Source organism: Merops nubicus, unplaced genomic scaffold (assembly GCF_000691845.1).
Source record: "Merops nubicus isolate BGI_N331 unplaced genomic scaffold, ASM69184v1 scaffold26061, whole genome shotgun sequence".
NCBI classification, from domain to species: Eukaryota; Metazoa; Chordata; class Aves; order Coraciiformes; family Meropidae; genus Merops; species Merops nubicus.
The window spans coordinates 45,400-56,882 of NW_008589442.1; the positions used below are offsets into that span (position 1 = coordinate 45,400).

Here is an 11,483-nt window from a genome sequence, read left to right on the forward strand (position 1 = left end):
GTGTAGGATACTCTGTGACTGGGATGTGTGTAAATTGGCTTGACTTGTAGCATGCATTTGGATCTCTTATCCAGGAATTCTTGTTTGGCTTCAGCTATAGCATCCTTTTGAAGGTTGCAGATGTAATTAGGTGTTCAGTCATTTCAAGAGAAGGACTGACCCTCTAAGAGCAGAACTGCTGGAAGGAGTAATTCTACTGCAATGTCAACGCAGAAGTTGTGGTCTGATGCAGGCTCCTGAATGTCTGTCCAAAGTGATCCCAAGAGTTATCCTGTCAAAGACATCCTTTCAGAGTTGTCCTGAAGAAAACCAGGGAGATGAATTCCCAATTCAGTATCCCATGTCTCCTTTGAATGCATCCTTTTATTGAGATGGATTTCCTGTGTCAATTCACAAGAGTATATATTTCTGACTCAGAAAGCTTTGAAATGGCATCCACGGAGCTAGTGCTGTTTGGTGGCTTTCCCCAGTGATTTGAAAACTCTTCATTTAAAAGCTGATGTAATGTTTGGGTATGCCTACATTTTCATTCCACATAAAGATTGTGTTCTTACTTAGCTGTGAATTCCGGGGTAGTTTGTTGTTTTTGTTTTTGTTTTTTTTTTTTAATCTTTAAATGCTTCTGCTCTTTTGCATATCATGAGGGGAAGTCCCGAAAACTATAAAACAAAACACTTTCTAGCTGTTGAGTTGCAGTTGAGAAGAGCTTGGGATGTGGTAATGGCAGATGACTGTTGGAATTAGTCATGCCGTCAGAGTTTGAAGGTCTTAATTTACTTTTTGCATTTTATTTGTGCTTGAGGAACATGCAAATTCAAGAGGAAGATCAAATATTATGAATTTCTACTCTTCTTTTTCTAATGTGGGAGTGCTGTTAGAAAATTGTAGGAGGAATATACAGAGAAAATCAGTTCTAAGGTGTGCATAAGGTTGAGAAGATACCAGAGAAAGTGGAAGTGCCCTTATATTTGAGTGCGTGAGAGTAAGGAGCTTAAAGGAGGGAGATCTGGGTAAATATTGATGTGGGTAGAAAACATCTTTATTAAGGGAAGCAAGCCGCCTTTGTACCTAGCCAAGAGCTGTGAGTGACATCTTAATGTACTAGCCTTCATAAAGCACTGGTGTGCTAGCAAAGTAGAAATAAGATCAAAGAAATGTTTTTCCACATACGTAGGACGTTTTATCCCTAAACACCTCCTGTTAAGCCTACAGTAACATAGAACTTTGGCAGTTTTGGCAAGCGAGTGACGAGAGACTGTAGGTACCACAGATCAGTGCTGTGTTGCTGGAGCACAGGCAGCTGGAAACACTTCTCCTAAGTGCATCATAGACTAATTACCTTCTGCACCATCTTCTCATCCTCCCAGCAGCACTTGTATGTTCAGAGTTTTGAAAAAGAATATACAATGTCAAAGTTCTCCTCTAAATCCAGAAAGTGCAATTTATCTTCCCTATCGTCAAATAATAACGGCTTAATATTTGAGGATGTTTGAGGCACTCCTTTGCTGTCTACCAACCCAACTCTTGTGTTGTGGACATTGAAATATCCCCTGTGTTCCTGGATTTCTTCTGTTATTTCCTCATCCACTCTTTAGAAAATGACCACAAACATTTTATCTGATGCATGACATTATAAAACTCTTTTAAGGTCAGTGGGTAAAATGAAAAATGTCAAATATAGGGAGAGGACATATAAAGGACAGATGTTTGCACCAACTTGTGCTGTACCAGTGCTTGGTATTTTAGTCCCTTGGTCCCTGTGAGATAGACAAGTTGGTGATATCTCCTCTTTCTAGATAGGGAAAATATGATGAGGTAAATCAGAGGACATACCTAAGATGTGTGCATAGAAATAACTCAAAGACAAAAGATTTCATTTAGGTGAAACTACCAGAAAAAGTTGGGCATGATCAGGGGTGTTGTTTTGAGGACATTCGTAACTACATCAGACAACATTAAGAATTTATAGCGTAAATATACTTCAGACACAAATCAAATAATAACTGGCAAAGGACCTAGCAAAGCACTTTCTCTGTGAAGGGATTATTCTGAAAATTGTGCATGACTGCGTTTCAGGCACCTATCTTTTGTACCTTCTGGTATCAGTCACTGTCACAAAATAGGAAAATCATCATATCTAGTCTATTGATTGCCCACAGCCATAGGTACTCAGCACAAAACTTCTTATCCATTCTTGTCCTTATCAGGAGGTACGTTGTGATACCTTCTGAAGACCTTCGATTTTCCTGGTATGCTAGTTTGTAATGAAGGTGTGTATACTGTATCTCATTCTCTGCACTGGTCCCCAGGCAACTCCAGGAGAGGAGGTGTTTGCTCCAGGTGACTTATGGCAGTTGCTAGCTCAGAGCTCGCACTGTGGTCATCAATCACAAAGAAAATCTGTGGTGTGAGGTTAACATTCTCCACTAATTTACTAGAATGCTACTTAATACCCTAAATTAACCATGTCTCCAAGGCAAATGACTTTACATTGTGGATAGTTGAATATTTCAGATGCTGGTAATGCTTTGTGCTTGCATGAAGCTTTTGCATTCATAGATTTTTAGAACTGTCATAACACAATGATTCTGGATAGTCCCTTTGGGAGCTTTTGTCAAGAAAACTGCAGCTTTTTTCTCCCACAATGTAGAGAACTAGAGAGGGGGAAAAAAAAGAGTTCTCTACCAATGGAAGTTCCCTAAATTTCCTGCTTAGGTCTCAAGGAAATAAGATTCTTGTACAAGGTTCATCAAGCAGTATATTAAGCTGTTTAACAGCATTTTGTGTTATACCTGTAATCCCTGGGGAGAGTATGAGCTCTGTTGGCCGTTCATCTGCTGACACAACTTCCTGTGGTAGTCTGTGCCTGGGGAAAGAATTGCTGGTTTTCAGTCCAGGCTGTGAGTAGAACATCCTCCAGTTTGTGAGCAGAAAGGTACCTTACTGTGCATTTTGTTGAAGGATGATTTTTTTTCCTGTAATGTCTCTGGCAGGTAGAGGAGGATATCTGATGCTGTTTGGAGAACTGTTATCACAGCACTTTTTGATGCCCATCATTGGATGCTTTGGTTTCTTATATAGAAAGACTTGGGGTGGTTTGTAAATGTTCAGCTTTGAATTCTGGTTTGTATTCAGGGGGAGAACTGCTTTAGTTCCATCCAGATTGCCAGTAAAGCGTGTATTATTTATTCCTGCAACCCTGTAGGATTGATAAGGTTTGTCTCCTCGAAGTCTTCATTTTGGTTTTCTTGAGGATAGGTTTCAGGCAGCTGTCCTTGTCCTAGACAAGATTTAAAAGAAGCAGTCTGGGAAATTTGCCTAGACCAGCAGAAAGAAATCAGCTTTTGGATGCAGCTATCTTAAGGTGTACCTGTAATCTCAGGATAACTTTCAGAAGTTCTGTTTTCTCAGTCCTTGTTCTCTTGTCTGACAACTTCATTCTTTGATTTCTAGGATGTGTTGACTTACTTGCAGGAAAAGGGAAGAGAGGAATTCTTTAGGAGTCTAGAGGCGTTTGGTGAGGAACTGTCAGATGGATATCTACTGCATAAGACTGTTCCTCTGATCAAAGCAAGCCTTATGCTTATGGGAGACTTTTATTTTGTTGTTTCTATGTATGCCTGTCATGTCCCTGTAAAAAGGATTTTTATGTTTGGCCAGTTCCTCAGTGATACATGTTTCAATTTTTATTACATTTTCTGCTGCTTCTTGTTTCTATTAAAATACTGATTTTACCTTTACAGTAATTTTCTTAGACTGTTCCCTGAGGCTGCTGCATAGAAAATGTTAAGCTCATCTGTTTGTCTGGAATATCAGCATGTTGCTGGTTTGTCTGGAAAACATTGCTCTGGCGTTATGCAGACTGCTGTTAACCAGCATGGATGCTGAAGAGCATGGGCCTGGCTCTGAGCAGGAGGTTGGGCTAGAGGCCTCCAGAATTTAGTTCACCCTAAATTAATGTAGCTTATGTAGTAAAGGGAAAATATGAACCTCAGAATGCCTCTTTTACTTTTTAAATGGTGTGAAGGTTTGAGTTACAAAAGGAATCCTTGGCCAGTTAGTAAATCTCATGCCAGTTGCCTACCTCTGCCATGTTCTTATGGACTATCAGCAAGTTCACCACTGTAGCTAAAGAAAAGGAAGGAGCAGTGCTATTCTGGGACTGTTTACTTCAGACATCCCATTGAAAAGATCCTCTAATCAGCTTACTCCAGAAATGTGGACAGAAGTTAGTGGAGGATTTGATGGAAGTAGGGCCATGTAAAGAGGCAGATGTTGTATATGTCCAAACATGAATCCCTGAATCCTCTGGAAGTCTAGTTCTTGTATGTGTTTTCCCTTACATGCATCTCTTATGTTCCTCAATATCTTCTGGCAGTGGTGTTTTTCATTAGGGAATGCTTGTTTGGTCTACTTGGCTTCTCCCTTCTTTACTGCCTTGAAGTTCTTTGCTGCCTGTCCCCTGACATTTGCAAATCTGCCTGGGTTTTATTTCTTTTTGGTCTCAAAGTGGCATAAATGCATAGTGTGTGTGTACCTAGAGCTTCTCACCTTTAGACAGTACAAATGTACAGGTTGCCCATGGCTGGTGTTTAGTCAGGAGCGATGACAAACCATAATTAAAAAAAATCTGATGGGTAATTCTGCATCGGTTTTGAGTTGTGCTCTTGGCCTTGTTAAGTTATAAAGATCTGTGTCACTGTCTTTGAAAGTGAGGAGTATCAACAAAAAAGTCTTCCCCTCATGTCAAAGTTTAGGGTCAGGGCTGCTCAATGAACCTGCTTAGTGAACACTTTGAATTGGTTCAGCTGTTGAGGACACATGATGGAGAGGGTGTGTTTCTCTACCTGTTACTGTCAAATTGGTGAATGTTATCATGGAGAACAAACAGACTGATATGTCAGATTGTCCTCTGCAGGGAAAAAAGTGATTGTAGGAGGAACAATGCATGAATTCGTATTGATGTGAGTGGGAATGAAAAGTTTGTCCTTATAAACAGTAGATTGTCATCTCTTTGACTCTTTTGAAAAGCTGTGTGCATAGTCATTTGATGCCAACAATTGTTTTCAGTGGATATTTTCCTGTTGGAAAAGGGTTTTGTGGTAGCTGCTCAGTGAAGGGTAAACTTAATTGTTTGTTAATAGGTGCTAAGGTTTTTACAGGTATATTACTTGACTCCTAGGTGAAATAGTCCTTATGTTGTTTTTATTCTAACTTTTAAATTTTTTATCTTCTTTTATAGAAACGATTGAAAGCAGCAGAAGCAGAAAGCAAGCTAAAGCAAGTGTATATACCCAACTAGTAAGTATCTTTCTGTGTTGTTTGCTTTTGTGTTTCATTGTAGAAGGTCTGGTGTAGCAGTTTCCATGGCCTGCCAGTATTATCTATTTGCTTTAGTTACATGATGAGAGACATAGTTGAACAAACATGTCAGAGAAGTATTAAATTCGGTTACCAATATAACGAACCTTCTGCTGATGCTTGAATAGGCTTGGATTCATGTGTATTTTAGCTGAGCTAATGCTAACCACCCTGATGCTAATGAGCAACTGGGAGCCCTGTGGAAGAAAACACGGTAGCTTTACTTGTTCAGAGCTGGCTAGAACAAAGCAACGCTCCTCCTGGTGTGCTTACCCTGCTGCTGCTGCTGAGTGTGTAAAAGACAAAGCTGTTCCCACACACTGACCCTCCACTTCTGGAACACAGGGTATTTCTTCCATAGGCAGCTGAGGACATTCCCTCTGGGGCTTTCCTGGTTAGGATGCTGTGCTGTCATGTTGCTCATTTCCTTCAATCCTGTAGAGTGTTCCCATCCTGAAGCCACTGTTACTTCTAGTTTGGGGGTTTTATTTTTATACAGACTGGGAGTTGGGGGCTTGCTAGCAGGTCTGCATGGTCGTGAACATAAGGGCAACTAATTAACTGCTCAATAGTGTATCTGTTTTTCTTAATTTTTGTCACCAGTGAATCACCAATTCGTGGTTGCTTCCTAATGTAATTTGTATGTATAAAAATTGATAGAAATATATTAAAATGAATATGTAATGACATATTAATTTTTTAGAATCTTTGTAAAATGCATTTCTTCTATTGCATTCCTCCTGTATGACCCCATCAACAGTTGTTACAGTTTTGAACTTTAAATCTCCTCTGTCTTTTCAGCTTTCACTCCCAGATACATTCCTATGTGTATTATCGCAAATAACTCCTTTACTCTTTTATGCTATAAGGAATCAAATACTTATGAACTTCTACCATGTGTTCTGTTACTTAAGACAAAACTAAGTTTTCTCTGTTTAGCTTGCAAGACAATCCCTTATTTCTTGTGAAAATACAGGATCCCTGCTTTCTTTTTTGCTTCTGGAGTATGTTGATATCTCTCTGGTGAATTTACTAAAAATGAGATATAATATTCAGAGAAAAGTGAAATAGATTTCATGTCACGCAATTTTTTTTCAGCAGAATTGCTTTTTGTTGATGGTGTTACTCTGTAGGGGAACACTGGACATCAAATAAAACATTAATTCACAACGTGATAAGCCTGTAAAGCAAAAGGCAATTTAATGTAGACTGTGGATATGAAAGGATATTGGAGATGAGAGTGTGGTAGTCTTACTTTCGCTTATGGATTATAATGTATGTATGTAGGGTTTTGTATTTGAAAGGTTATGGTGCTCATTTGATAATGGCTGTCTGGAGTGCTGTATTGTCCCTCAACACTGTATTTCAGCAAGATAATTCTGGTTGCTATCTAGAGAATATAACGAAATCAGCAAGTTACCTCTACTTCAGGAAAAGACTTCTGTCTCTACCTGTCTGGTTGCTATTTTTATCTTTGGCTTTGATTTTTTCAGTTATGTTTGATTTTTGAGAGTATTATACCATAACTTACATATTGTTTAATTGATAAAATGGGTGTCACATTCTCCTCCTCCTCCTTTAATGTCCTTTTGTGTACATCAAGTAAAGTAGTAATTACATACATGATTTATTTAATCCCACAGGAATGCTTCTAGTGCCTTTTTTTTTTTTTTTGCTAATAATAGCTCCAAATTCAGCAACAATTAAGTACTTCTAAGATTTTTTTATTACGTCTATTCGATTTTCAGTGCAGGGTCTGGCACACAGGGAATATATTGCATCTATGTTCTCTTGTGACTTAGAAGATTATATTCTTGGCTTGTAATAGAAATACATAGTGTAGGGTTCTAAATATCAATGTTATTGATTTGTCCTTATCGTGTTACTGAGCTCATTCCTGTTTCAAGGCTTGAACCATAATAATCCACTTGTCATCTTGAAAAATAAATTACTTGATGTAGGCTGTCACAAGACCTACACAGAAGTGTATCAACTGAGTGAAACCCATTCTAACAATAACTGGTATAAAACTGTTTGCAAAGAGAAACCCAGAAGGATATTGGACTTAAAATAATTTTTTTGGGTATGTGTCTCTAGCTGTTTTTCATGGATAGGACTCTTGTTTGTTCCTTTGATGTTAATAGAAGAATCTATGAAGAAAGGAGGAAAATAATAAGAAAAACAATAGAAGAGATCTTCAGCATACGTGTTATAGAGTAAAAAAAAAAAAAACAGCCTCTATATGAAGCTTTAGCGTTCATACTTTTTAACTTGGGACTGTGCCCCAAATTTATGATATGGGTAAATGAAACCTGGAGAGTCATACAGGTAATTGAATTTTCAAGTCCTAAACCAACATCTTAGATAGTCTAAGAACATTTCTGTGCTCCTTCCAAGAAGAAGCCTGAGTTTGGGACAGCCATCTGTAGTTGATGTGACTGAGTCCAGTATTTGTATGCATGGCTTTGTACTTCATCCTTAGGCTGCAAAAGAACTAAAATGCTTTCCTGATGAAAGGAAAAAATGTCAAATCAGTTGAATTCTGCATTTGGGAAATGGTGAAAAAAAATTTTTTTTTAGTTTTCTGGAGCATCTTCTCTGTCAATGGAAGTGGTGTTAGATGAAGCAGCAGCAGAAGCCCGAGTGCACAGAGATTCCATGTCCTTACACACTTCATCCTGCCACCCACTGGGGTGAATGTGGGGCTCAGAGACCCTTCTTGTTGCAGATGTAGTCTTGGTCTCTTTCTCCTTTCCATGTGTACCCAAGTGTACTCTTCAGGCTGTTGCTGAAGTCAGCTGCTGCTTTTACTGAGCTTACGGGCATCGTATGCAACGAGTACGTACTCGTTCCTTGCTCTTTCTGATGATGATGTGGTTGTGTAGCTGGTGCATTTTGGGATTAGGACATCTGCAAATCATGAAGGCTGAGACATACCATTTTCTGTGAGTTTTCTGTTTCACTTCGATCTCAGTGATATCAGAAAGGGAAGAATGAAGTGCTCCATACAATCCCCAGTCTCCAAAATGTATTGATGTAAAATGTAAATTTTAAATTTGCATCTGTAAATGTAAATTAATACATTCTACTTACAGTATTGTATCTAAGAATCTCAAAGCACTTTGAAAGCTGCAAATGCTCCCTTACAAACACTTGCAAAATATGGAAATATTCTCCCACCCTGTCTCCTTTTTTAAGCTAATAGGGAAATTGGAGGAATAGGTCAAAGCTTTAGATGACTACAAGTGGCAACTGCTTAACAGGATGAAGATAGTTCCTTTATCTGTCTCTTGGTTGTCATCTGCCTGAGGAACAAGACATTTTTCCTTCTCTGTTTAATGGTGCAGAGATCCACTGCAGCATGGAAAAGGGATAATGCTGTTCTCTCTCCTGTAACTGTGCTAGTTAAAATGGCCATCTTCAACATTTTGTTGGAAAGCTGCTCATTTTCAGAAGAACCCTTGTTTAGTAGACATTAGACTTAGAAGTATTTCCAGTAGCCTGGAGAGTTGTGATGAGAGCTCATCTCTGTTGTCTGGATAAGGGATCCAGATGCCTGCATTAGACACCTAGAGGTAGGTGGCATGAGTGTTCCTTACAAAGGATTTAAAATTGTTCTTATTTATGAGGCTTTATTTCTTAATTGTTGTTGACAACTAAAATTTTATCACTGTGCTGTGGGTCAGATGCTAGCTAGCCATGTAGTGGAGGGATTTCAGTGTTCTGTGTGGCTCAGGATTATTTTCACATTGGGATTTTTGGACAGGGGCTTCAGTCCATGCGGGCTGGTTTCCAGTGCTGCCGTTCTGCATGTGGTTTATCCCCTTGGTCTTTAGTTAAGAGTGATGTCCTGTAGAATGCAGCCCAGAAATCTGCATTTTGTGTTTCCAGTTCTAGGGACTGACTGTTCCAGCACAGCTGAAACCCATTTAAAAAGTTTCTATTCTTGATGTAAGAATAGAAAATGTGAGTTTACCACACCATCAGTGTTCTCACTACTTTCTTTGGATCTTTCACTTCAGTTTCATTAATTGCCTAATGATTCATCCAGTTATTCATCTAAGTCTCTTGTTAATAGCTGTGGTAGGCTTTGGTGATATCAAATAATTTTAACATATCATCAACAATTAAGAGTTTTTTGCATCTTGTATGATGAAGACATTAGCTGCCTAAATTTTGTTGTTACTGCCCCTATAAAAGTTGACCTTAGCTTTGGAGCAGCACATTTTCTGGTGCTTGTTGCAGCTATATTAATTGTAATGTTCTGAAATCCTGAAGTGAAGGTGTTGCCACAACTACAGCATGACACTTTTGTGATTGGTATGATTTGGTGGTGTGCTCTCACCCCTGCATCCCTTTCATTTGTGTTTGAAGTACAAGTCTGAGAAGGGCTGTAGGAAGGACAGTGGGTGCACACACCGTTCTCAGCTGTTTTCAACCAGACACATCAGGGCTTCCTGGCATGCTGGTCAAAAAAATCCCAGACCTTTTTCTGTGCTTTACTGATGCATTTCAGAGTCCTTTACAGCCTTTTTTTCAGAGGATAAACCAATGTACAGAAGGGAAGCAACATGCCTGATGTTGAGTTGTGAGACCTGGAATGGGGGCTTAGTTTTCTTCAGTCTTTTGCTCTGTCTGTTGGGCAGTAGTGCTTGTTACAGTGTGCATCTGTGACGACTGTTTGTTTTACAGCATCTTGGTAATGTTTGCACACAGGGTTTGCTAGTGAATCATTGGCAAAAGTTCTTTTGCAGCAGGTTACTATAGTGACACCCCAGAGCAAAATGCTGGGTGGCTTTAATGTACCTTCTTTCAACTTTCCCTTTATTAATGTGTCTGCAGATCTCCTGCCATCTGTGGTGTCAGAACTTTGTGTCATTTTGATAAGCACCCCTAAAACACTTTAATCCTTGTGAGAGCCAGGTAAATTAATAGGTAAAAGGAGAAGAAAACCTAAACAGCCTTGTTAGTCTAAATGCTTTTTTTTCCCCCTACTTCTTTGCTTCCTTTGGATCATGTATGGGCTGCTCAGTGTACTGAAGGAACAAACTATTTACAGTATTTCTGTGCTGCTCAGCCTCCTAAGATTTCTGCAGAAAGGCCTTTTTCTGCAAGAACTTTTCAGCAAAGAGGACCATCAGAATGCTATCCGAACTTTTTCTTGGACTGGGGAAAATACTCTCCTAGGTTCTTATGCAATGTGTGTGTGACCCTTGTAGATCATTCACAGCAGAATCTATTTTGTCTCTATAGAAATGGGTCTTTACCAAGCTCTGTATCTTGATATCTAATCAGACGTTTTCAAATGAGAAGGACGACCTTCTGGCTTCCAGGGCAGTGTAAGCTTTCCCGTAGTGTTTGGGTTTGTTCTGGAGCTGCAAAGGCCAGTTGTCTTCAGAACTCTGTTACTTGGAACTCCTTTGCCTTCAGGGGTCATTGCTGAGAACATGAAACCTAATATTGCTGCCCCATTAGAAAGAAATTAATTTGGCCATATTCCCATAATGCTGTTTCTGCAGTGCTAGCCAGAGTGATAAGTAATAAATATTCTGGGTCACTGAAGTTGGTGTCACTGCTGTGTCAGCGTGCAACTGATATGTAAGAAAACGCATTTTCAGGAAACTGTTTTATCAAGCCCATTTTAAGATATTTTTGCTTGAATAAGTGGATTCCAAGTGATGGGTTTATTAGTAGGAAATGAAAGGAATATGCCCACTCTTAAGTCTTCAAGTCAGAGAACAGGTGTGAAATGTAACTGGCACAAGTTAGCACCAAAGCCTGCCTGTGTTTTTGTTGCTTCTGTAAGCTGAACTCTTTACACCACCTTGGAGTCTGCATGTTTTGTAAGCTCCTGGTGTATTATTCTTTTCTGAAACTTTTTTACAACTTCTTCTTTCATCCCCCAAAAGTCCTGTCCCTGCAATATCAATTCTGTCCTTCTTGTTCTCTCCCATGCCAAGGAATTTTTTGATGTCTTGTTTTCCCCCTCAGACACCTCTTCCTCTGCAGAGATTTTGTACTATTCCATACTGCTCTCTATGCCAAGATTTTGTTTGCCCTTCCATTCTCAGCTTCTGCCAGTAGCTTTCATGTTGTTGTTTTTTTTTCTTCCTGCTGCGTAA

At 39.2% G+C, this 11,483-nt stretch overlaps 1 protein-coding gene across 1 annotated transcript in view; it reads left to right on the top strand.

The window, feature by feature from the left end:
• The window catches only part of MTA1 (metastasis associated 1), a gene marked incomplete at its 5' end in the record, with an annotated part of 64,906 nt that overhangs the window by 27,605 nt on the left and 25,818 nt on the right, over positions 1-11,483 (top strand). Inside the window, one exon of the mRNA XM_008949606.1 lies at positions 5,243-5,301. Within this exon, the coding sequence (XP_008947854.1) occupies positions 5,243-5,301 (59 nt within the window). The remainder of the gene's footprint in view (positions 1-5,242; positions 5,302-11,483) is intronic.